This window comes from Ochotona curzoniae, unplaced genomic scaffold, assembly GCF_017591425.1.
Source record: "Ochotona curzoniae isolate NIBS_2020 unplaced genomic scaffold, NIBS_Ocur_1.0 contig_883, whole genome shotgun sequence".
NCBI classification, from domain to species: domain Eukaryota; kingdom Metazoa; phylum Chordata; class Mammalia; order Lagomorpha; family Ochotonidae; genus Ochotona; species Ochotona curzoniae.
In genome coordinates, this window is record NW_024466599.1 from 72,087,518 (window position 1) to 72,114,149 (window position 26,632).

Here is a 26,632-nt window from a genome sequence, read left to right on the forward strand (position 1 = left end):
AAATACGGGGTGACTAGAGTGATGTAGACAAAGACAGCTGTGAGAGCGCTGGTCTGTAATCAGTCTCTTTAGCCATGTTCAAAGTTTTGATACTGTGGGACATGTTAACGCTGTGATAGGCCAAAAAGAAAACCAGAGAAACAAGCAGAAACGCAATTAATAACTCCTTGAAAAACTAAAAGTAAAGATACTCATCCATGAACATGGATTTCATTTACAAAGAACTCATTCATGATTGAGCTGGGAACGTGTTTTTTTAAAACAGTGGAAATTCTGTGTGGACAAAACTGAATTCTTGAAAAATTGTTTATACCTTTAGAGTTCGAGATGTGGAAAGGCTTGTTTTTGACATATTACTATCCTTGTTGACTTTTTACAATACCTACTTCCTTGATTAAAAAAATTAAAATGGAAAATGAGCCGTGTACTTATAAGAGCATTTAAAAATTATCTCTTAAGAGCATTTAAGTAATGTAAGTCAAACTTTTCCACTGAGCTGGAGGAAATGGTTATCCTTTATGCAGCTGGGAATAAAAAAGCAAATGGAGTCTGCTTTTCAGCATTCTGGAAATTAGTAGGTAGTAAGGGAGTGAGTGCTCTCACTTTGACTGACCAATAGTGTGTGCCAAGGTCCTGTGGTCCTGTGATTTCCTGAGCAGCTCGGGCAGGTTGGGGTGCAAGGCAGAAGAGTTGAGATGGGAAGTTGGTGTAGGGAGGTATGTGGCTCTGAGCTCTGCCTTGCCCTTGAGGAGGGGTGAAGCAGCAGAGGGCATTGCTGAGTTGAGAACATTAGTATGTGAAAGATCAGCTCTGATTCTGGTTCAACCCTCAAGCTTTCATCTTTTTACATCGGCTTTTCCTGTACCCGTGTGCCCCATGCATGGTTTTGTTTTTTCCTCCGCTGGAATACAGATTTGAACCATGAGGCTGGTTTGGGTTGGATGCTGACTATACCTAGACTGCGATTTCTTGCGGACTTCGGTATGTCAACATCCAGGACTGTAACTTGGTTCTCTTGTTTTCCTTGTTCTGCCCTTTTCCAGATGAGTCCTCCTAGGGAACAGGTAAGGACTCGGCAGAGAAAGGGACAGGGTTTCTTTTCAGTGAAGCCTTTCAGTAACCTACGTCTATAAGAAAAATATATGGCAATAAGCATATGTCTTAGGGTTTTTCGGATGTATTCGTGGGCATGTGGTGGTGTTTAGAGTAAAGCAGTACCTGCAGAAGGTTTTTGATCATAGGTGTGATCAGCAAAAAAAAAAAAAAGAACCACATACATCTGACAGAGATATGTCTACTTGTCTACTTATAAATGGTTGTACTGATTATAAAGTGTAAAATAGCAGTTGTCAAAGAATGAGTTTAAAATGAGTGTTAGTAGTTTTCCTTGCTTGTACTCCAGTGAAATCATGGTCTCATTTAGAGAAACACGGATCATTTTACATCCTCTCTTCCCATCTTCTGCTGTTGAGTTTCACATCTCGCTGCACCGCTGGGGTGGTGGTGGCAACGCAGGGGAGGACCCACCCGTTCTGAAGAGAGCTGGTTCGCTAATGTTCACTGAAACATTTTGTTTTCCTTCCTACGTTAGACTTCAGCTGTGACTCCTTGCAAGGTATGTGCATTGCACCATTCCATGCAATGAGGATTTCTAGCTAAAATCCCACCTGGCACACACCTCTTGTGTGGCTGACTCAGGAAAGTGAGACTCACAGGGAAAGACACTTGTGCCAAAGGAGCACAGAGGGACCCATCCAGTGATCTTCCCCGGGGAAGGCTCCATGGTGGACGCTACTTTATGTACCTGTTCATCAAAAAGCTTTTGTTTATTTTAAATCCCATGAGACTGTCTCTTCTGTTCACATTCATGAAGTTGGCTTGGAACCTGAATTTTGTAAAGTTAGTGGATGTTTTTAAGAGTACACGTTTCTCCTTCCACATGACTGAGGTCGAAGGAAATTGTGCCGGTTGCAGTGACTGGCTCCTTGCCGTCCTTTGCTGTGATTGAGATTTTTTCTGCCTTTTTTAGATTATCCCACCCGGGTGTTTGTTTCTTATTTAGGATCCTACCAATGAGTAATCCAACTGATTATCCATCAGTGCTGAATGGCTTTGCCCAGGACTATTCATTAGACCGTCCAGCTCTGTCCTTTGTAGCATAGCTGGAGTGACAAGAAGCAGCCTTCATGCACTGCACTTTCAAGGGAAGTGCTCATGTGTTTTAAGCTTGAAAACTGGGAATGAGGAGCTACTCCTTGCATTTCAGATTTATAATACATCTGTGTCATTGTTTTATTTGTGTTTTACTCACAGAAAAGTTCTGAACAAACATCCCAAGAGCCTACTTAGAAAACTGAATAAGACCAGCTAATAGATTTAAATAAATTGCGCCTAGAACAAATAACCTTTATTTTTCTCAATTGACTAATTAAAATGATTCTTATTATCAGAGTTAGAAAAAATGTTGTTCTTAGCTGTATACAATTGTTACTGCATTCTATGCTGGTGAAAGCTTGTCTATACTTTTTACTCCATTGTAGGAAAATTTAAAAATGTAAAACAGAAGGTCTTAGCTCAATTTGCTTTGAATGAGAAACCTCAGAAATATTCATTGAAAGTGATTGTCAAATCCCAAACATCAGATCCCTATGTTAAGTTGTTCAGAAGGTATTGGGACACAATAATTTTGTTTATTTTCTGTAATTCCTTTAAAAAGAAATGTTGGTTTTGGAAGCTTGTGGGTTTGGCTTCCATGTACAGAAACCGCCTGCTTTTTGTGGGTACAGGGATGGGGCCCGGCTGGAAGGGATGCACACCAGGCAGGTGTCCCTCACTCTTGGACTCCGGCACAAGGGAGTCTCTCTTATTTGTTCTCCCTGGGTTTGCTCCCTCCACCCCCCCCCCCCGTTATTCATTTTCTTTGTCCTTATTATTTGAAAGGCAGAGACATGGGAGGGGGTGGGAATTTTTAGTCTACTGGGCCATTCCTCATATAATGCCTGCAATACTTGGGATGGACAGGCTGAACTCCAGAACTTGGAATCCAGTCAAGGTCTCCCAGTTCTGCAGCAACAACCCAAGTACTTGAACCAACAACTTGCTGCCTGCTTAGCGTGCACATTGACAAAAAGCTGACGTGAAAAGCAGAGCCACAACTCGAGCTCAGGCCTTCCAGTATAGGGTGTGGGCATTGCAAGTAGCTTCTTAACTGCTAAGCCAAACATCTGTCCGTAGAGTTGGTTTTGAGCGTTCCAGGGTCTAATCCTTTTTCCTAAGAGTTAGAAGCAATGTGTAAAGGTATTAGGCTTGGAACATTCTCCACTGCCTTCCCAGCGATGTTAGCAGGGAGCTGGATTGCAGGTGGAGCAGTAAGGACATGAATTGCCTGCCATGTGCGATTTTGGTATTGTAGAGGCTCTGCTTGCTATTCCACAGAAGCACCACAACATGTGGCCATTTTATTTTAAAGTAACTTTAGTGAAATAAAATTAGAAACTCAGTTCCTCATTCCTACAACTGTATTTCAGGTGTTCAGTACCAACGTGTGACTAGCGACTAAAATATTAAGCAGTACAGAGAACATTTTGCTCATGCCAGAGAATCTGTTGTCCATATTCTCAAGAAGAATTCCTGCATTTGATGCTTAGCAAGCCTTTTGAGGTGAAACAGTACAGTGTTGAGGTTACAGAGTTACACAGAACAGTCTGGATTTGGAAAGATGGGCAGAGTGATTTCAGTCATGCATTTTAACACCTGCCATGTGATACAGGGTGGTGGTTGATGGAGAGAATGGGCTTTAGAGGAACAGGGCCTCGTCCACCTGGGGCAGGTGCTGTCTGTATGGCAATGGTCAAGTCATCAAACTCTCCTGAACCCGTTTCTCAGCTAGAGATGAAATAGCTTTTAAATTTTTTTATTTGTGGTAAGAGTGGTGTTATTCTCATTGATGTCAGTCCCTTTTTCCTGATGTGTGCTGCCCTTGTTTTCCATCTTTGTCTCCCTTTTTTATTGCTCTATTTCTACTACTGTCTTATTTTCTTAGTCTTCCTTTTCTGACTTGAAGATAAGTAGGTGTTAATGACACACCAGAATAAAGAGTTCCCTGTTCCCCAGGTGTGGTGGTCCAGTATGGGTAGTGGGGAATAACTTACCAAAATGAAACCAACGCCTGGAAGTGACAAACACAGCACCTTGATCAACATTGGTGAGGGAGGTTTTTGATGCCGTTAGGTGCCGTTGTGGAGGTAATTGATGGATAGAAATGGGGTCCCTGAACGTTCTCTCATTTCCACCCACATATAATCAGTCAGCAACCCAAGCGGGAGCCCTAGAAAATGACTGGTAACTGTACGCTTTTACTTATACAGCAACAAAGGAGAGAGCGAGAAGCTAGAAGGCAGCAAGAACGTGAGCAACGCAGGAGAGAACAAGAGGAAAAGAGGCGTCTGGAGGAACTGGAGAGAAGACGCAAAGAGGAGGAAGAGAGGAGGCGAGCAGAGGAAGAGAAGAGGAGAGTTGAAAGAGAACAGGTTAGTTCACAAAGGATGTTGCAAATGTAATCATTAACTTTGTGGCTGGGCCTGGGGAGCACATCGCTAGATTCAGTCTTGTCGTAGGGAAGCATTCTGTCGATCCTCACCCTTTTGAAGGCCCTTGAAGCCAGCGCAGTAATGTGCGATAGTGGATTCTGTATATGTCTTGTTAGGCTCCATGTAATTGCTGTGAATTTCAGGTAGCTGAAGGAGGAGTAACTTCCCTTTGCTTGAAATATGAGAACATTGTGATTTCTTAGGATAAGTGTTTGATATAATCCAAAGCTCAGTGAATATCCTAGTACCTATTTGTGTATAATTTATCATCCAGTCTAAAAAGCAGCTCAGGTTTCTGTGATATTTATGGCGTTTTAAAATATCAAAGTTTACCCAGTCTTTCCTGTGTTAGCAGCTTTAAATGCAGGAAAACATGATTTGATCACCACTTTATTGTATTTAAAATTTACGTCTAAATGCTTAGGAACCTTGGTGTTAGATTCCAAGCATGACCCAGCTGCTGTCCTTGACAGTGATCTGGTGCCTTGGGTCTGCAGAGACCTGTGCCTGCTGAGTTTAGCCCGAGTGCCTAGGAGCTGCAAGGGTGGTCCTCTGTCACCTCCTGACACACTGACCAACTAACTGTATGCGTGCATGTTTAACATCTCTAGCTTGGTGTTTACCTGAGGGCTGCAGAGAGGAGGAAAAAAAGGCAAGATTTTAAGATTCAAATTACATAAAAATAATTCTCACAACTTAATTGTAAGAAAGGGTCTGTTGGTGTGGCAATCATTTTAGATCTGGTGAGTAGCAAGCATTCTGTTCCTTTGACTTAGAAAGAGACTGCTTGCTTTGTCACAGTAAGTGACATTAAGGCCGTGTTCCTGTGCGTGTGTGTTGCATTCCTGTGTCCGTGGGCTGTGTATCAGGACCTGGGGGGCAGGGGTTGGGATAGGATGTGATGTTTCTGACCGTCCCTGTGGATTGAAGTAGGAAAACAAATGAGTGTAATTTGTTTATCGAGTTAAGATTTAATTCTGTTTTGTTCAGAGAAGAAATTATTTGGGAGTCAGGCTCTTCTCAGTTGTGTGGGGCCCCCTCGCATTTCTAGGGCAGTTACTGGGGTAGCATGATTGTCGGGATGGGGAAGGGCTGGCTTAGGTGAATGGGACTGGGAGCCTGGTTGGGACCCAGGTATCTGGGCCATTATCCTTTTAGTAAACTTTCTTTAGGACTCAGTTACTTGGTAAAAAAAAAAATTTTTTTCCTCTCCTTTACTTTTCTTCTCTCCCTCTTCCTCTCCTCCCCTCCCCTCCCCTCCCCTTCCTTCCTTCCTTCTTTCCTTCCTTCCTTCCTTCCTTTGTCTTTTTTTCTTCCCTTCTGGCTCTGTTTGGCTTTTTCCTCATATTATTTGAAGGAGTCAGAGATTGATTGATATTGTCAACCCCAGATAAGGTCAGCAGTAGACACTCTAAAAATCAGCCTGAATTTCAGCATACAATTTGCCCACCTCTGTCCTTTGTGAAGTAGGTAGTTAGTTTTTCCCCTCTTGTTGAAAAAAGGAAGAACACTTCTATGTCCAAAATGCTTCTTGCTTTTCCAAATCATTTCATAGGTACTTCTCATTTAGTCTCCCATGCGATTTGGAAGAGCTATTTGTTTTTCATGTCTCAGAAGTGAAGCCTAAGGAAACGGAGGGCTTGGAGTCGGCTAGCACTGGGGTCACAGAGCCGGGGGGAATGGAAGGCGAGGCCTCCTCTGTCCCTTGTAACATGCACACGCCTCCAGTCCGCCTTACCAATAGCACATTTTGGGCGTGTTTATTTGCTCTTACTGTGTAGGTTGGTGGTACTCTTCTCCCTGAAGAGAATAGAATCCCCCACCCACCTGAGGCCCCTGAAGAGCCCCGGATTGTTTCTTTGCCTGGGAGAGCCCTGGGTCTACCACCTTCTGGAGGCAGTGCTGGGTACCTTGTGGATCACCCACGATAGCACAGATCATGTGTTTTATTCTAATGTTAAGTAAGTATTGATGTTCGGTTTCAGAAAGGTGGTGACCCGCGCTGTCGATCATAAGCACTCACTAATCAAGCCAGTGGTGTCGCCCTCTGGAGTTGTATGTTTGTGTGTGTCAGCTGTGTCCTAACAGGCCTGCTTTCACACAGCTTCATGTATATCGCTCAAGTACATATCCTCATTTCGCAGACTCCTCGGGTCTTACCAACCAATTTGAAATACTTTGAAAAATCCCTGACGAGAGGTTGTTTTTGAGAATTGTCACCACGGATGATGGGAGCCAGTGCTTCTTGGTGCTCTAGTCCTGTGGTTCTGATGGTTTCCTTTTGGATAACTTGATTGCTGGGTAATTTCTGTGTGACAGGAGTATATCAGGCGACAGCTAGAAGAGGAGCAGCGGCACTTGGAAATCCTTCAGCAGCAGCTGCTCCAGGAGCAGGCCATGTTACTGGTAACGCCCCACCTCTGTCCTGTCCTGTAGTGCTAGGGCCCACCTGACCGTCCCCCGAGCCGGTGAGCGAGGTGATCACCAAGCCATTCTGGCTTTGCTGTGAGCCACAGCAGACATACTCTGATTGCACTGCTCGGTGCCTTCATTTATATACTTGCTGTTAATGAGTTAAGCGTTCTTGTTTGGTAGACAAGTTTCTGACAGAGCCTAGCATTGAGTTAAAAAAACAAAAACTAGGGTGCTGAGGATTTTAGGTTCACAGCACAGAACTTGGAATTTTTACTTAATACATTTACCACTGAAACTGACATTTCATTGAATTCTGTCTTAACTCTGTGCAGTTACATTATGGTAGCCACAGCTGTCAGAGTTTTTCCACAGGTAACATACTGTTTAAAATACCAGCCCCTTTGCTTTGCCGTGAAACAAGGGGTGGCGGGGGGTGGGGTGTTGGATTTGGAAACGAATGCAGAGGAAAGGCGAGCTCTCCAGTGTCCCGTAGATTCAGTGTTCTCCTCTCCCTCTCCAAGGAGTGCCGATGGCGGGAGATGGAGGAGCACCGGCAGGCAGAGAGGCTCCAGAGGCAGTTGCAACAAGAACAAGCCTATCTCCTGTCTCTACAGCACGACCACAGGAGGCCGCACCCGTCGCACCCCCAGCTCCCGCAGCAGCAGCAGCCAGCACCCCCGCAGCAGGAAAGGAGCAAGCCCGTGTACCATGCTCCTGAGCCCAAGCCCCACTACGAACCTGCCGACCGAGCGCGAGAGGTACCTTCTCCCCTTTGCTGCCCGGGCCTGTGTGCCAGGAATTCACTCTGGAGAACAGTCTGTTAACTCTTCAGAAGTGTGTGAAATGAATGCTGGGGTGGCCAGAGAGGTCAGCTGCTACTGACTCCACTTCTCTGTTCTCTAGCCAAGAAATTGAGGCTCAGAGAAGTAGAGGCACTTGTCCAAGCTCTCTTAGGTGCGTAGCATGTGCCTCCTGCACGAGAGCCGGCAGTGCCTCGTTAACATCTCAGGATAGGAAACTAGTAGCAGCTCTCACTCCACAGAGCTGCTGGATGCTGGCCTCTAGGTGGCATCCTCCGGTTGCAGGAAGACCGGTTCCACTTGATCCAATCCGTACAAGGGGATGTGTTCTGAATTCCTCTTAATAGTCGTTATTATCTGTTGATTGTGACAGACTGATTTTTCCCCCCTCCTTTGTTGTTATACATATAGAGTTCTGGGCAAGGAGATCTTACAAGCTGCCTCACTCAGCTTTTAGCATTCTAAGTATTTTCTGTGTCCTAAATCAAATCCTAGCCTGCTTTATCTGTGTGCCTACCTCTCCTCTCTTTTCTTGTAGTTGAAGAAAACTGAAAGCTTGTCTGAATTACTTGGGCAGCTCTGCTCTTCCCTGCTAACCTCGAGTCATGTCTTCTAATTCTGTGATGCAGGTGGAAGATAGATTTAGGAGAACTAACCACAGCTCCCCCGAAGCCCAGTCTAAGCAGACAGGCAGAGTGCTGGAGCCACCAGTGCCTTCCCGCTCAGAGTCTTTTTCCAATGGCAACTCCGAGTCTGTGCATCCCGCCCTGCAGAGACCCACGGAGCCACAGGTAGCAACAGCCAGCCGTGCTGCACGGGGAGGAGACCATGTGGTGGCCCGGCCAGCCGTGGGCCTGATCACAACAGCCACAGGGTAGCTCATCTTTACGTTTAAAAGCAGAACAGCTCAGCAGGGATGGCTATAGATTGAGGAGGACACAAATTCGCTCTGTTGATAGTGGGAAAAGAATTTAAAAAAAAAATCAGTAACAATGTCTTGGATCAATAATTTTTTGTAGCTTTTTGCCTTCTCTACCACATTTTTTTCCTAAGCTTTTGTAACATTGGCTTTTAGAGAGCTTAGTATAAGCACATAGAAGGAGAAATATTTTTACTCACGCATTTTAAATGTAAACTTACTACCTTGTGCCTCCTGGCTTGTGTGTAGTTCTGTGAGTGACCTCAAGGATGCCACAATGAGCCGATAAGCTGCGGTGGCATAGAAACATTGGATTTTGCCCTGTGGATATTTTTCTGAGAAAAAAAAATCTTAATTGGATTTTCAGATATTAAAAACAAAAAGAAACAACCCATTTAAATGCCTTGCGTTAAGTATGGGTCAGGGCAAAGGTCATGCCCTGTCTTGGGGGCTACAGTGGCAGTCTGCCTTCCTAGTGTTGGGCTGTGTGCTTAGAGATTACAAGAGATCCCACTACATTGGCTGGGAGGGAGAAGAGATCTAGGGGCCTGAGTCGGGGATCTCAGAAAACCTTAACCTAGATTCCTGTCCTCTTGCTAAAAATAACCAACATTAGACATTTTCCTCTTTGGCTGCTATGTATAATCCAGAAGGTTGAGTTTATTTCACGCCAATGTTTACATGTGTAGGGGGAAACCTCATGTTCCCGTGCCAGAAGGAGCTGTCGGGTTCTAAAAAGCAAGTTCAAATGGCAAATTGAGTATACTTAGAACAAATAATGTTTCTGACAATGGAACTCTGGTTAAAAGAGTTTTCTTTAAAAAAGAAAGAAACAAAGAACTAGAGCTGGAGCTGAGGGGATGTCTGGCCCACCACAGGATGGGGCTTCTGGGTCGCCAGGCACCTGTTTGTCCCACAGCCGGGCAGCTCGGGGGGTAAGAGTGAGGAAAGGAAAGCAGGAAGAAGCACGGGAGAGGGAAGATCAAGAAGAGCAGTGGCGTGGCTCCACATTGCTTGCTCTCTAGCAACTGCTCTGTCTCCCGGAGAAGCTGTGTGTGAAAAGCACGAGACAGACACTTCTGAAGGTTAAATTTAGCACAACTGGAAACATTTTTATTTGGCTGCCAGCAGTGAATAAAGTCCAGCAGTTCCTTGTGGACTGATTTTTATATTCATCTTTAATTAATGTGGGACCTGGAAGCACTAGAAGCTGCTTTTGGTTGAAACATTCCTTTGGGAAAACTACATGTAAATCTTTTGAAAAACAAAAAGAAAAAGTCATTCTAATTGAAGGTAATACTGTCTACCTAAGTACATTAAACATAGGTTATACAAGGAGAATAAATCTAAACTATAAATCAAAAATCATATCCCTAGAATTAACACTGCATCTTTAGTAAGTGAAGATGGGATAAATTTGTGCTTTTGAATTTTTGTTTTTCGCTGAATAGGTTGATGTGTAATATATAGAGAGTGCGAGCGAGCTAGAATCAGATAAATTACAATTGAACTATTACTTTAAAATAGCAGAATATTAATTAAATGGATTAATGAAAACTTGCAGGGATTATTTTCCCAATTTGAAAGTAACCAGATAAACTTGGTTGAGAAATTTATTGTTTAAATTATCAAATAGCCCGATAGCAGTGAACTTGAAAAATCTGGACAGAGTACTTTTGTAGAAATTACATTTTATTTTTCGTAACAGGTATGACGGTGTGTAGAGTTCTCTGGTTGTGACTTTTGTAAGAATTGGCAGAAATAAGAAAAATCATTGTGTTTAACAAATGGGCTGTTTCTGGATTGTACTGTTACAGTCTGTCCAGCATGGGGGCGGGGGGTTGTCGTTGCTTGTCCCTTGTGCTGTCCTGTCCTGCTCTGAGATCCCCACGGCCAGTGGAGCAGGGGTGGCTAGGGGCACCTGCCTCTGGGCCGACCTCGGCCTCCTCTGCCTCCCCCACTTCCCTGCTGCCATGTGCTGGCCGTGCAGCACACGTCCCCCTTTGCAGTGAGTCCGTAAAGCTCTCTGTAAAAACTCTTCACACTTACTGCTATTTGTAAAGTTTGCCTAGGTTTTGGAAATTTTCTGTATAAATGCACATGTGTTCTTCCTTTATACTGTGTGCTCTGATCACTCCTTTACCGAGAATGTAACTGTTTTTACTGATTGCTTTACGCAGTGCTGTGCTGCCCCGGCACCCCCCTCGCCTTCCCAGGTCCCACTTTGGGTTTGGTATTGACCAGAAAGCCAGTGTTAATGCAGAACGCATTGAATGTCTTGTGTTTTGTTTTCTTGTAAGGTACAGTGGTCCCACCTGGCATCTCTCAAGAACAATGTTTCCCCTGTCTCGCGATCCCATTCCTTCAGTGACCCTTCTCCTCCCAAATTTGCACACCATCATCTTCGTTCTCAGGACCCATGTCCACCTTCCCGCAGTGAGGGGCTCAGTCAGAGCTCTGACTCTAAGGCGGAGGTCCCTGACCCCAGCCCAAAGGCTTGGTCTAGATCAGACAGTGACGAGGTGCCTCCAAGGGTAAGGAGCAGAGAGACAGATGGGTGCTGCTTGTGCCTGTCTGTCATTTTAATTACGGGTATGGTGACTGCACCGGAGTGAAAGGGGCAATGAAATTTCAAAGGAACTTTTTTCTTCAGTGGGGAGAAGGTGCCACAGTCAGGCAGTGTTTTGCCAGTTAGCTGTTTATGACTGTTGTTAATGCTATACCTAAGCATAGAAGCATAGCAGAATGATTTGAGAGTAAGTCTATCAAGAAAATGTTTCTAGAACAAAAAGCATTGTGATGCATTTTAGCGATTTTCATTGAAGTCTGAAACAGATGCTATTTATTATTTTTCAAAATTAATATCAGTTTTAAAAAGTTCTTTCAAGGATAAAAGCTAACGTTAAAAATCTTTAACAAAATGAGTCTTTTCAAATGAAGTTTTTGGTTTTCATAATGAGTTAATGGACAGATTTTTTTTTTTAAAGGGCACATTTTAGCTTATTTTTTTCTCCACTTGGAATTTGCTTCCTCTGAATATTTTCTTGCTTCCTGCCAGTCTTTGCTTCCTGCTGATTCATTTGTAGATCATTGTTTGGTTTCTTTGAGCTTATTTTCTTGATTCTTACATTATCTCGGCAACAATCCTTTGTGTCTCCTGCCGCCCAGCCTCAGTGCAGGCATGCTGTCGGTGTCGCAGGGCGTGGAGAGCCTCCTCGGACGCCTTTTTCTCCCTAGTATTATCAGTGGAGGTCCAGGGGCAGGGCTGGGGGAGTTGGGTTGGTGGTCAGAAGTCCAGTCTGCATAAAGAGCATTGCTGTTAATACATGTTTTGCTAGAGGGATCTTTTCTCCCCTCTTGTTTTCAGTAATTTAATCGCTGTACTTTCTACCAAAAGGTTCCTGTGAGAACAACGTCTCGCTCGCCTGTTCTGTCCCGTCGGGACTCCCCACTGCAGGGAAGTGGGCAGCAAAACAGCCAAGCAGGACAGAGAAACTCCACCAGGTGAGTGGAGCGTGTGGCTGAGGAACACCCTGTGCCGTCTCCAGCACTGTGCTTCCAGACAGACAGTTCTGCGTTCAAGACACACATCGGTTATCCATGAAAAACTGCCATAAAGTCCCCAACCTGAACACTGTAAAATGAATCTGTCGTAAATAGTTTTGACGTCAAATGGGTATTGTGACAGCTTCAAAATGAGGGCTTCCTATCTCTGTAAGAATAAGTGTTAGGAGCAGCAGGAAGGTTGTAATTTGAGCATGCTTTTTACTGAAAGAATGTCACGGGGCTCTGGAATGGTAAAGAAGTAGAAACGTCTCCCTCGGGACTGCTGACGGTTGTCCGGCTGTGTGGGCCTAGTTCGTCAGGTAGTATCACTTTAGGTCCTGTTGCTGAGAGCAGGTGGAGATCAAGGGCGGTCGCTGTTAGCCGCCTGAGGCTTCTTAGGTTGACAAAAACGGAATAAAATTGAAAGTTCATTTCTTTATGCTACATCCACCACGTTTGAAGTGTTCTGTAGCCACACATAGCTACAGCTTTGACACTGGACACCTCAGAACATTTTCATCATTATAGAAACTTCCACTACGGGTGAGATTCTGAAAAAAGATAACCCTATTACATATGATTTGATCATCATTGAACTTTTTTTTTTTTTCGCTTTTTTACACATTTTTCCTTTTCTTCTTCCCGAGTCTGAGGGAGGGAGGATGCACAGGGAGAAACCACGGCAGCCTCCCAACGTCCTCAGTACCTGGGGATGTGGAACAGCCGCCCCATGTCGTCCCAGGGTCCCCATTGTGGAGCATTTTCTGAGGATTCCACTCACGTGGTTTCAGTAGTTTTGAGATGCCGTTGATATCACCACTCCAAAGACGAGGTAACTCCTCCAGGGTCCATTGGCTGACATAGTTCCCCTCAGAGTCTCCATTCGTCCAGAAATTTGCTATCTAGCTTCCCTGGGGTAGTTGATAGGTTTTTTCTGCTCTCCTTCCTCTGCAAACCAATGGGAGCTGCAGCCCAATCCAGCCCTGCCCACGACTTACTTGGCCCTCGTGTACACCAGGGGGAGCTGCAGCCCAGTCAAAGCAACCCCTAGTAAACTCCCCTGGACTGGCCCCCTAGCCCTGGTCCCTGTGCCATCTGCCCCACGTCCCGTTGAGATCCCATATACATCACGGGGCATTGAAGCCTAACTGTTCCCAACCGACTCCACCCTCCAGTCGACACTCATGCCAGCAGGTGCCCTGCCTGTCCAGCCGGGCCTGCCCCTGGTCCTGTTCTCCTGCCCACCAGTGGGAGTTGCAGTCCAATAGAGAACTAGAAGTGCCACCGTTGAACTTCTAAAGATGGTTTTCTGCACACGGAGGCTAGGTCAGGCAGATGATAGCACACATGCTGCAAAGGGCCCATTCTTCTTACTGACCAGGTTGGATGGTGTGGTCACCTGTGAGTGAGTCTGTGTCATCCATTCTTGCCCGGAAAGCATGCTGTGAGCCCATTCTTGGAAGAAATCTTTCCCAGCTCTTATTTTCTGTAATGTTGCCAGCACAGTTCCAAGGAGTGTCTGTGTCCATGTGTGAGGGCAGTAGTGGATAGGTGACCTCAGCCTAGGAACAGAAGAGAATTTTGCATGTAATGATCTAAATATACGGTGATTTGTTTGGGTTTCTTTTTTGGTAATGTAAAGAACTGAAGTTTGTAACTGTGACCAAAGTTATGATAACTCTAAACTCAGTGATTGTATTTTGTCAGTCCTAATAGAGATTTTTCAGGCTTGCTTTTGGTAGGCTGTCATTGACGGATTTGGTTCTTTAGAGGGAGAGAAAGCAATGTTGAATAATGTCATTGTAGACTGGTGAATTTGGTTTTCATTACTGTTTACAGGCTGCTTTTCTCGTCTCTGAATTTCATTTTAAATGCATGCATACACATGTACACAAATCTTCTGTTTCTAACGTGGTGCTCCTTCTTGGAATAACGCATCAGCTCTCTCCTCTTTCTCTTTAAACAGTAGTATCGAGCCCAGACTCCTGTGGGAAAGAGTGGAGAAGCTGGTGCCCAGGCCTGGCAGCGGCAGTTCCTCGGGGTCCAGCAACTCAGGCTCCCAGCCTGGGTCTCACCCTGGGTCGCAGAGTGGTTCTGGCGAACGCTTCCGAGTCAGATGTAGGTGGCCTCTGCTCATTTCCCTAACACCTTGGGTGGGGGTCAGCATACAGGAAGTGCTCTTAATCTAAAAAAGACCTGCTATTTGCATGCAGCTACATGCCACAAAACAGTGTTTTAGTGTAGTTTGATAATTTCACTAGTAGTTGCATAATTTAAAATTTAATTTATCTCATAAAGACCTAAGTTTTGAGAGATTTATATATTCCTAGCTCTTGATGCTATTAACCAACTTATCCAAGGCAATGAGCTAAATATCTGAACTGGAATTTGAACCCATTTCCCAGGGCTCCAGAACTTATATTGTCTTCTGGTTATTTCTGCTTACTGATAATGACAGTGAAAAGTCCCTCTTTGTTTTTGACGTAATGTAACAGGGCACTGATTGTCCTCACGGGTTAAGGAGAAACTTTGTTCGTTTAAGATCTAGTTGTTTATTTGCAGAGCCGAGTGACAGGGGGGAGAAATGTGTTGTCTGCTAATTCACTCCCAAATGGCTGCGGTAGCTGGGAGTAGCCAGGATGAAGCCGGGAGCTTGTAGGTGTTCTGTGGATGCAGGAGCCTCCGCTCTTGGGCCATCCTCTGCTGGGCCTCGCAAGCGGCGCCTATGTGGGGTTCCATCCCAGTACACAGCACCAGCCCCAGGTAGAAATTTTAAATAAGGCATCCGAAAGATTGCCGCAGTGCTCCTAGATCATGCTCGCCTGGGGTGAACTCCTTCTCTGAGTGGGTAGAGGTGAGGAAGAGGAAGAACAGAAGGCTAGACGCTCTAGGAAATGTTTGTTCCACACAACTGTGTGTTCATACATACTCCTCTCTTGTCTTTGACCTTCACAGCATCATCCAAGTCGGAAGGATCGCCATCTCAGCGCCTTGAAAATGTAGCAAAAAAACCTGAAGATAAAAAAGAAGTGTTCAGACCTCTCAAGCCTGCTGTAAGGATGGCGCAAACTCGGTTTCACTTATTTCAAACTTGAGATCTTTTTCTTAAAAAGTGCTGAGAGGCCAGTAGTTGTTTCTGGGGGGCCCATCGCAGGCTGGATGAATCGCACGGAATAACCTCACCCCCACACACAGTTGTACCACTCCCTCAGGCTTCATTGCCTACGTCAAGACCTCAACAGGATAAGACATTCTCATGACCAATCATGGCTTTGGTGGATAGTCAGCCTTACAAAGAAACGGTGGGCAGGGCACAGTGTTTTACTTAATGAAATGGAAGAGATACTTTCAGAAGTCCAGTAGAAAAAAGACTTTTTATGTCTTTGTTTGGTTTTAACCATTATTTTTGATGATTTGAGCATTTGCATTACTCGCTTTTAGAGTAAATTTTTTTCTTCCTGGACTTACCAACTGTCTGATTGCTGCCTCGAGGTACCTGGGGCTGGTTGAGACTTCCATACCTGTTCTATGCTCCTGCTGTTAACCAATCACGCAGCTGTGTGTACACCTTGCAAATTTAAACCTTGTTTGCTGGAGTTCTGATTTCTTGCTGCAACTGATTCTGTGCTTCTCCCCCACCCCCCCTTTCTGCTGTGCTTTCTCACGCTGTTTATCCATCAACGATGACTGCTGCGCTTCTGGGACTTCCCTGTCCTGAATGAAGGGTGAAGTGGTAAGTCCGGTGTCTGCAGTGCAACCTCGTAGCCCTCTTAGCTGCTACCTTCCAGCTTTGCATGCAGGGGAGTTCATTATTTTTTCCTGGCTGAACTTACCTTTTTCTACTTCAGATTTTTTAAAGCAAACCTTTGCCTTAGCTTTTTAAACACAATTTAGTTAACTGTTAAACTAAATTGGATCTGCTAAGAATAAAAGAAAAAATAAGAATATAGTCTGGTTTTTCAAAGTTCTCACTAGTTTTAAATGATATTCTCAAATGCAAAGATGACATGTGAATTTAATATGAAAATGTAGAGGGCCCAACGCGGTAGCCTAGCAGCTAAAGTCCTTATCTTGCCCGCTCAGGGATCCTATATGGACGCCAGTTCTAATCCCGGCAGTCCTGCTTCCCATCCAGCTCCCTGTTTGTGGCCTAGGAAAGTAGTCAAGGACGGCCCAAAGCCTTGGGAACCTGTGTGGGAGAACCCCAAGAGACTCTTGGCTCCTGGCTTCAGATTGACTTTGCTCCGGCCGTTGTGGTCACTTGAGGAGGGAATCAGCCAATGGAACATCTTCCTCTCTGTCTCTCCTCTAATATATCTAGCTTTCCAACAAAATTTTTAAAAAAAGAAAAACATAGAGTCCTGAAAATATTCTTAAATTTTATTTCTGAGATTTATTTATTTACTCGAAAAGCAGTGTGATATAAAGAGATATAGAAGGAAACTTTGCGTCCACGCTTCATTTCCTAAAGCTCCGAAACAGCCAGGGCCAGGAAGCTGGAGCTCCATGCAGATCACGCATGCGCGAGGCAGGAAGCTGGAGCTCCATGCAAATCTGGCATGCGCGAGGCAGGAAGCTGGAGCTCCATGCAGATCACGCATGTGCGAGGCAGGAAGCTGGAGCTCCATGCAGATCTGGCATTCGTGAGGCAGGAAGCTGGAGCTCCATGCAGATCACGCATGTGCGAGGCAGGAAGCTGGAGCTCCATGCAGATCATGCATGTGCGAGGCAGGAGCCCAGGCCCTTGGGCCATCACCTGCTGCTTCTAGCTGTATTGGCAAGAAGCTGGGTTGGAAGTCCTTAGCCTAGGATTCCAGCAGGGGATGCAGCTGCTCAAGTGGTGGCTCACCCCTCTGAGCCATAGTACCTGCATGCATCTTAACATAGGAAAGGGAATGTCAGAATGGATTTCTTTTTCTGCTATCCCGGGGGGTCGGGGGGGGGGGGATTGTGTATTAGCTGGAAGGTGAGGCAGCCCTACCACACCACCTCCCAGCACGCGGGAGGTCACAGCTGCTTGCTTCCTAGGATCAAAGGTCAGAAACTTCTTCCAGCAGCTCACCAGTGATTAACAATCACTGAAGTATGGTGTGAGTAATGCAGTGGTACTCCGTTTGTAGGATTGGGCCTTTTAATAACAGAGGAAAAAAATCAAGCCTTAAAGATACTTTAAATCAGGCCTGTGAACTGGAACTTTGTTTTCTGATTAATTGCCTTAAAGGAAGACTTTGTTATTTAGATGACTTTGTTTTTTTTAACAGAAACACCAAGGTTTTGTCTATTCTTTAGTTGATGGAAAATCTTACATTGTATTTGAAAACTTTAAAATATTTCTAGGTACTTAGCCCAATTTTTTGTATTGCTGGGGCTTCAAATTTCAATCACCATCTTCGACTGTTGTTGCTCTTTTCTCATTTTTTTTCTACTTTTTTCTTTCGTTTTCTTCCTTTTCTTTACCCCCTCCCCTCCCCTCCCCTCTTTCTGTCCAAAGCTACAAGGGCTTGCCTTCATAGGTAACTGGAAAACACTGTAATGGGCCATTTCATGAACGTGACCTTGTGGTTTATTCGTGTTCTCATTGCTTCCTGTTTTCTTCCCTCTGTCCCCCATGCATTAGGATTTGACAGCACTGGCCAAAGAACTTCGAGCTGTGGAAGATGTGCGGCCTCCTCACAAAGTGACTGACTATTCCTCTTCCAGCGAAGAGTCGGGGACCACTGATGAGGAGGATGATGATGTGGAGCAGGAAGGGGCCGACGAGTCCACCTCGGGACCAGAGGACACCAGAGCGGCGTCAGTCCCTGCGTAGCTGGGCGAGGAGGAGGGTGTCCCCCACCCCAGCCTGCTCTCTAACCTGCTGTGTGGCCCCAGGATAGGGGTGTCCCCCGTCTGGCCCCCTCCCAAGCCTGCTCTCTAACATGCCCTGTGGCTCTAAGATGTGGATGTCCCCTTTAAGTCTGCTCTCTAACCTGCTGCCTGGCCCCAGGGTAAGGGTGTCCCCTCTGAGTCTGCTCTCTAACTGGCTGCCTGGCCTCAGGGTAAGGGTGTCCCCTCTGAGTCTGCTCTCTAACCTGCAGCTTGGCCCTGGGGGCGATAGTGACATCACAGACTGGTAGCCGACAGTTTTTGTGTTTTTCTCCTCCTCTGCATCTGAGTATGTGCCCGTGGTGGCGTCTTTCTGTCACTCCAATGTGCATTTTAATTTCTTCCTCTTAATTTGAGGAAGTGGTAAAAGAGAAATTTCCTTTAATTACCTGTGAGTATGTGTTCTAGCTTTTGGCTCAGAAGCATCCTCACTCGAAGGAGGAAAGCTAAGTGTTTGCCGTCCTTAGGGAAGCCATGTCCCTGTGAGCTGGAGGAGGGGAAAGTCAGCGTAATGGCCTTGACTCCTGGGAGTGAGGCCTTAACCTCCGGATTTTGTCCCCATAGGTCGTCTCTGACCTTGAGCAACGGTGAAACGGAATCCGTGAAAACCATGATTGTTCACGACGATGTCGAAAGTGAGCCTGCAATGACTCCATCCAAGGAGGGCACGCTAATTGTCCGCCAGGTACCCATGTCTCCTCCCTGTGGCCAGAGGCCGAGCTTTTCCTGTGGTCATTAACCCTTGCTCATTGACTCACTCATGCTGTTTCTACATCATCATCTGTTTTTCATGTTAACAAGACCCAGAGGGTGGTGTGTTGGGGGCCTGGGAGACAGGTGTGGGCTGCATGCCACGAAGGTAGTGCCAAGTCCTCCACCCCACATTGCTGCTCTGGTGCATGTGTGCGGCAGCCCTCATTCAAGCACCACGCTGAGCCTCACTGTCTGTCGGAGCAGCAGGAGAGCCGCAGGGAGTCCCTGTGCAGGCCTGGAGCCTGGCAGGGTGGTCACGGGGTCCTGCCAAGGGTGCTCAGCTCTGTGCATCTGCAGGACCGTGCCACCTCGCCATTGCCCTCCATGGAGAGCACGGGGTGACTGCTTCCCCACCTGCTGAGTAACTGGATGCTTGCAGGTGCATCCCATTTGCATCACTAAGCTGTGTTTCTGAGCTTCGATGGCATCCTCATGGCAGCGCCTCCTCTGAGTAGAGTCGGGCATCCTAGCCGTGATGGAGGGACCTGCCCTGATGGTGTTCTGTACTGTGTGATGCATTCATAGGGAAGGTCGAGGAAGACTGTGGTAAAGATCAGGAATTACAGAACTGTCAGGGTACTTTCTAGAGCTTGAGAGTAAAAAGGTTCACAAAGATTTTTTTTTTAAAGGGTGGGGGGTGATGGGAGCTAAAAAGTGAGAGATAAACCAGGTGGAAGGCTCACTGCTTCCGTTGGAATTCTGCCGGCAAATGTTTGGCCAGGAAATCTGAGCAAGTCTGGCTAATTTCCTTGGTTTTTTCCCCCCCTTGGTAATTTAATGGCGTTTGAAAAATGACACAGCTCCTTCCGTAGAGCAGGATCAGTAGCGCATAGGCAATGTCGGCAGCCGTGAGCGAGACCAGTGTGCCTGTTCTTTCTGCAGAGTACAGTTGACCAAAAGCGTGCCAGCCATCATGAGAGCAATGGCTTTGCCGGTCGCATTCACCTCTTGCCAGATCTCTTACAGCAAAGCCATTCCTCCTCCACTTCCTCCACCTCCTCCTCCCCATCCTCCAGCCAGCCGACACCCACCATGTCCCCACAGACACCCCAGGACAAGCTCACTGCTAATGAGGTATGTCTCGCACCACAGCTGGCTGCTTTCCTGGGGTTAGACCAGCAATGCTTAGGAGCTAGTTTGCAAAGGAGACCTTACACCCTCACCCCTTCCCCTATCCCCCCTGCTTTGTTCTGTCACCCCCCCAACCCCCAGCCTTCAAGTAACATGTTTCAGATCTGCATACAAATCCCTTAACTCTAGAGCGATTTCTCTCCAAACTTGCCAGTCACTATTTACTTTTCTCTAGATAAGTGTAGTTGCATGGCTTTTCTTTTTTCAGTTTATTTTTTAAAATCTTAAAGTTGATTGCTGTGTTTTCAAGCCTGTTATGTATTTGGCATGAAATTCCTGTAGTTGTTAATAGAAACTGCCTTTTTCATTGTATGCATCCAGTGAATGAAGTATAGGTCAGTTTGGTGAAGCACACTTGGCCTTTTCTGAACGAACATTGGGGTGACAGGGAAGGCAATTCCTTCAAACAGGGCTGGGCTGTGTTCTCTTTCTCGGGGGCAGTTGTTGATTAGCTACCAATGCTGTTAAAAGGATATTTGTCCTTGAAATTCACAATCATGCGGAGTTTAAGAAGAGGTCCAGTGCTTTTCAGGGAGACCTAGGAAAAGAGGATATTAAGCAAGAAGGGCAGAGGTCTGAGCATGCTTTTAACCTACAATTTCACATGGGAAATCTGTGCTCGTTTCACAGGCGTGGCTGTGGTGCTTGTTCTGGGTGCCAGCTGGGTGACTCTTGGCTCTTTAAACATGATCGTGCCCAAGTGCAGTGGCATGGCTCAGCTGGAGCACTGTGCTGATTAGTGCCTTGGTTTCGTGGGAGATTGGTTTATCTGACAGTAGAGGAGACTTGGAACTGACATGTAGCTTCAGCCAGCCACATTAACGTGAGCTTTTACCTCCCGGCCCACTCCTACTTTGGTTCCTTAGTTGGAAAGAAATGAAAACAGTTCCCTCCTCCTGAGCAGGCACACGTTGAGTTGCTTTGGGCTTGGCGTCAGATTGGCTTTGGCTGGCCTGGCCACTGGTGCATCGGTCAGGGAGTGTGTGTGCAGGGTGGAGATGGGTGGGCCTGGCCTTGAGGACACGCTGGCTGCAGGTGCCTGGAGAAGGTGACACGCAGTGGGACACGAGCACGTGGTCTTTGTTCCCGAGCTGTGTATCCCTCCTCCTCACTGCTCCTTATGTATATATTATCGACCTTGCTCCACTTTCTTCTAATGTACCGTATTTTACTATAACTTTTAACTCACTAAACGGGCAAGTTTATTTTTGTTTGTTTTCTTTTAATCGTCATTACATTTTCCACTTAACAATTTGTTTCACTTTCTTGTGGGTTTTTTGGTTTTGTTTTTTTTTTTGGTCTTTGAGTTACAGTATTAACTAAAACACTGGTGCTTCTGAAAGAACTAAAGCATTTGCCTTGTTTTGTCATTTGCACCTTTGATCACCTGGATGTGTGGCTGTGATGGTCATGTACCTGAGACCTCAGTAGCTGAAGCCTCTGTTGCTTTCTGACAAGAGGCTCAATTTAAAAGAAATAAGATTTTCAAATATTACAGCATAGAGTAATTTCTGGGGGGAGGATTTTAATTTTACAAGTTGATAAACTGAGTTTAAGACCTTTCTGACCTCCTTTAGGAGTTCTTCTTATTTGATTTTAAAAAAAGAGAAAAGAAAAAAAAAAACCCTAAGAGCACAGTGTGTGGAGGGGTTGGTGGCTCACAGCACGGCTGCTTGTCTGAGCAGCCCACGAGGAAGCGATGCTTCCAGGTGAGGTGAGCCGGGTTGCGCTGTGCCACCATGGCGTTCCAGCAGCATCTCGGGAGTGAAGCACGATGAACAAGGCTTTGTGCTGGGGAGCAGTGCAGTGTAGAGTGGATTAAAATGTTTTTTTTTAAATGTTCATCTTTTTGTGTGTCATTTGTATTAATAAAATCGAAATTTACATTGCAGACTCAGTCCGCTAGTAGCACACTCCAGAAACACAAATCTTCCTCCTCCTTTACACCTTTTATAGACCCCAGATTACTACAGATTTCTCCATCTAGTGGGACAACAGTGACTTCTGTGGGTAAGTACAGTGGCAGCAAGGGCGAGGCCAGCAGGCAGGCCGTGACCACTTTGCATTGCTTTCCGGTGGCTGGGGCACGTGGTGGTTCACAGGCACAGACCTCGAGACAGGAACCTCCATCCTGCTTGCATCTCCTTACTGGCAATGAGCTGCGGAAGTCAGCCTCCTCCCTCCACATACATTTCTTACAAACTTCTTTTTGATGGGAGATTCATGGTTTACTTGACATGTAGTGGGGAGGGAGGCAGATGTGTAATATATAGAAATGTTTAGGAAATGATGTCCCCTGTGCTGTATTTCAGTGGGATTCTCCTGTGAGGGAATGAGACCAGAAGCCATAAGGCAAGACCCTACCCGTAAGGGCTCAGTGGTCAACGTGAATCCCACCAACACGAGGCCACAGAGTGACACCCCCGAGATTCGGAAATACAAGAAGAGGTTTAACTCTGAGATTCTGTGTGCGGCCTTGTGGGGTAAGTGTCTCCATGCTGTTCTCATGCTTTCCTTCTTATGCTAAGGGGTGTGTAAGTCTTCCAGAAAAGTACCACTTGGAAAGGGGTTTCTAACAGATAAGGCGAGAGACTCCTATGATGCCCACCTGATACCTTCTCCGAGAGCCGTGATACTCTTTCCTATCATCCATCCGCCTGGAAATCTTGACCCTGTAAAATCCCAAATACCTTTATTCCCTGTGTCAGTGAATCCATTACCACAGTTAGGAGATCATTGTAGTCCTATTGGGGGCTTCAGAAAGCTAATGAGGATGCAGAATGAAAAGATAATGGCACAACAAGGCAAGATTATATGATGCAGGAAAATTTTTAAATCTGTGTATAATCTGTTTCATGATAATGTTTTCTGTCAACTTTTTGAAATATCTGTGTGTGCCCGATTCACAAGAATTTTAAGATAATCAGTAATACATGTTGTAAGGTTAGTTTATACAAATGTTCTAGACTAAAGCTGGGATACATTTGGAAATGAGTGAATGAAAAAGACAAAAGTGTATTGGCTCAAGGGTCTAGGAGTCTTTAAGTGCCGGACGGAAACTGTTGCAACTCCATGAAATGTGTTGTTTGTGAAGGCAATGTAGGACTCCATAAGGGTTTAGGAAGAATGGACTGACTTGATAGATACGCAGCCATGAAAAGGTAGACAGAGTAGTTCACCTACTTACTGTATCCCTCACTTAAGGCAGAGTAAGACCACAGACAGGGGAAAGGAAGGGGCATCTGGTGCTGGTGAATGGGTTAGTAAATTCTATGGAGCAAGGAGGGTTTCAGTGGGAAAATATGGAGGATATAAAAGCAGGGGAGTGCTGTGTGGACACAGGGGTAATGGGAATTACCCCCAGGAATCCCTGGAGCATGGGTGAGTGGGTTCAGGTTTCACCAAACAGCCACCAGAATGTCTCTGTTTAAGCAGAGCAGATAACATGGAAATAAAGCACAGCGAGAGAGTCACAGTACATGGACAGCAGGTTAAGAGATCCTGATAGTTCAGTATTCCCCAGGTGTGGAGAGAGGGGACCAGTGGAACAGGGAGCAGTTCTTAATGATGGTGGAGAGTGGACCCTGATACAAGAGTGAGTGATAGAAGCCACATCGAGCTGAAGAGTAGATACAGTTCCATTCCAAAGTTTGCCAGTAAAAACGATGATAAAGCATGAAGAGATCATTGTCTCAGATGGGAGGTTGTTCCAGAGCCTCCTGGACTGACTCTGTGTGGGATGTGTAAAACCAAAGAGAATCATGAGCTTGAATGGTTGCAGGGAAACTGAGGGACAACTGGAACCTGGTGGGTGGTGAAGGAAAATGGGGCTGAGGCTTGTGGTTCTCCCCTTACATCCTTCATTATACCTAAGCAACTGTGTTGTCATCACCACTGTGGGGTGGGCTGTTGCAGGTTAGGTTGCTCTAGCTTCTGATTATTCTAAGTATTTCCTTAGAAGTAAATGAAAGAAGCTGCCGCCCCCCCCCCCGCCTTTTTTTTTTTTTGTAAGCTACTATTTGCCAAAGATAGCATAAAATTCAGACTTTTCTGTGTCCTTGAAATAGGAGTGAATTTGCTGGTGGGGACAGAGAGTGGCCTGATGCTGCTGGACAGAAGTGGCCAAGGGAAGGTGTATCCTCTGATCAACCGAAGGAGGTTTCAACAAATGGATGTACTTGAAGGCTTGAACGTCTTGGTGACAATATCTGGTAATTGATTTCTTAGTATAGCAGACTATTTGGCACTCTCATCATGGATTTCAGTTACTTTTCTCTCTGATGTACTGGCTAAGTGTGATATATTGTGACTACCATGAGCGAAGAGAGGATTTCAGAGCCGATGCGTGTGAGCACTTGGTCTGCTTCTAAAGAACGCTCATGAGAGACACGGCAGCCTGGGCATTGATGTCTGCTGCACCACCCAGCCCTCCTTTCCCTCTGCTGATTAGATTTCATTTGCCTCATCCATTGTGTAGGTCTGTGCCATCTGCTCCATCCCGTGGGACTTGTAGAAAGAGTGAGGGAGTTCCTGCCTAGTAGCTCACTCCCCAAGGGCCTATGACAGCAGGGGGTGGTGTGTGGGTTTCAGCAGAGCTGGGGCCCGGGATGCAGTACAGGCATCCCAGGAGGTTAGCAGGAAGCCAGTTACCGGTGCTGTCCTCGTGTCGTTCTAATATCCTCATTAGCAGGGAACTGAAGTCAGGAGCCAGGGCTGGATAGATAGCAAAGATCAAACCCCTCAAGTGCCCAGTGTGGAGTGCAGATGCAGTTCATCTTAACCAGCAAGTCGGACATCGAAGACCCTTAAGTTCACCTCAACAAGAAGTGTATTAGAGCATGTTGCTTATTCTTACATAAGTTAACACAACTGTAAGTTTAATTTTTTTTGTAAAATAGCTATTATTTATAAGATTTTCATGTTGAAATTAAAAAGTAAGAAAATGCTATACAAAAGCATCAAAGTAGGAAGAAAAGTAAAATCATCCAGATATATATGGCATTTGGTAGTTTTTGACAGCCAGTCTTTGAAGTATATGTCACACCCAATATGTATATACTTGTAAGAAGAAAACTACACATTTTTGCAGTGTTTCAGACATGAAGGAAATAGCAATAATGATTGCATCATAGCACCATGTATGGCTGATGTAGCCTGAACAAGCATTAGGCTGCAGGAATGCACCTGTAGTCAGCATTTCCACCCCTCAGCTCCCTGACCATAGCAACCTCTGTCCGAAAAGTGTATCCATCTGCCCGCGTGTGCTTGTCCAAACCATGAACTTTCCGTTAGGCCATCAAATCTTCCTCTAGGATGCCATTTCCTCACTGTTCTGCTGTTATTGTTCCAAAGGTTTATGCCTTTCTTTTTCCTCTCTTGCAAGCGTTGTTCACAGATGGCCTTTCAGCATGTTTGTCTGTGTTGAATTGACCATAATTTCCTGATACTTTATTTTCATTGTTCTATTAAGATAGGCGATATTATAAAACTTTACACAGGCCTTAAAATACCATAATGGTATTGAGTTAATTACCTGCTGGTGCCAGCTTCTTTATTTAACCCATTCCAACTATGTGAGTCTGAATTCATTATTCTTTGATAACCTTTCCTTCTAGCACATGCTACAGCTAGTAGTACTTCCGTGGGCTTTTTTGAAGTCCATCGAAGCAGCTTCTTTGAGTTTCTAGTAAACTTTGGTTACAGCATGGTTCTCTTAGGGGAAAGATACTGCTGTATATATGTTTCTTTTGGTTACTGTTGTTACTAACGATACTTGATTTTACATCTGCATGTCAAATATTTTTCCTAGGCAAAAAGGATAAGTTACGTGTCTACTATTTGTCTTGGTTAAGAAATAAAATACTTCACAATGATCCAGAAGTTGAGAAGAAACAGGGGTGGACCACCGTGGGGGATCTGGAAGGATGTGTCCATTATAAAGTTGGTAAGTGCAGAGGGGTGTATCGTTGTTTTGTACTTCTCACTTAGAGTCTCCTAAAAATTCAAATGATCTTTGCAGACTGAGTAGTGAAATTGTTTTTGAGACGTGGCACATTGCTAGTGTTCAGTTTTTAAAGCATCACATAGTCTTGACAGCTTAGCCCAACACTGCCTTTGATGGCTTGTGCGAAACTGCAACATGACATGGAATGTCTTGCCGCTCTGACTCTGTCCTCGGGCTCCCGCAGCACTGTTCCTCTTATGAAAATCTTCACCCCTTCTCTTGAACAGTCCACGTTCTTCCCCATAAAATGTGTTTCCAAGGAACCTCTTTTAAGGAGGTCTTGCCAAGTGAAAGCAACTGACTTAGAGCCCTTCACGTCCTGGGCTTACTCTTCTATTTGGAGGACTCTGTGTCCTTGGCAGTCCCTAGTGAAGCTTTCAGTGTGAGCCGAAGGGTGATGGCTCCTCATTTCCACATCAGTGTACAGTGATCTTGGCAAGTCAGTGAGTCTCGCTGGCCAGGTGACACTTCTTCGCAACCCTTGTTTTTTCTTGCATGGCATGTATGTAGTGATTCCTGTGAAGTAAGATCATATACAATCAAAGCCAATGCTGATGATTTTTTCAATGAAACGAATCAGAAAAACTGATACTGATTTTGAAAGTAAGGG

The 26,632-nt window shown here is 45.4% G+C and overlaps 1 protein-coding gene across 43 annotated transcripts in view; it reads left to right on the forward strand.

Moving 5' to 3' along the window:
- The window catches only part of MAP4K4 (mitogen-activated protein kinase kinase kinase kinase 4), a 156,142-nt gene that overhangs the window by 121,897 nt on the left and 7,613 nt on the right, over positions 1–26,632 (forward strand). For 2 of the 43 annotated variants that reach the window (XM_040993832.1, XM_040993836.1), the window contains 15 exons: positions 4,368–4,529; positions 6,909–6,995; positions 7,619–7,762; positions 11,024–11,257; positions 12,121–12,227; positions 14,236–14,387; positions 15,225–15,322; positions 15,994–16,002; positions 17,887–18,062; positions 18,699–18,819; positions 19,770–19,961; positions 21,911–22,028; positions 22,331–22,501; positions 24,086–24,229; positions 25,828–25,962. In XM_040993832.1, the coding sequence (XP_040849766.1) occupies positions 4,368–4,529; positions 6,909–6,995; positions 7,619–7,762; positions 11,024–11,257; positions 12,121–12,227; positions 14,236–14,387; positions 15,225–15,322; positions 15,994–16,002; positions 17,887–18,062; positions 18,699–18,819; positions 19,770–19,961; positions 21,911–22,028; positions 22,331–22,501; positions 24,086–24,229; positions 25,828–25,962 (2,050 nt within the window). Of the gene's footprint in view, positions 1–4,367; positions 4,530–6,908; positions 6,996–7,525; positions 7,763–8,433; positions 8,596–11,023; positions 11,258–12,120; positions 12,228–14,235; positions 14,388–15,224; positions 15,323–15,993; positions 16,003–17,886; positions 18,063–18,698; positions 18,820–19,769; positions 19,962–21,910; positions 22,029–22,330; positions 22,502–24,085; positions 24,230–25,827; positions 25,963–26,632 lie in introns of all 43 variants that reach the window. The other 41 variants (XM_040993839.1, XM_040993842.1, XM_040993859.1 and 38 more) reach the window with 39 other exon arrangements.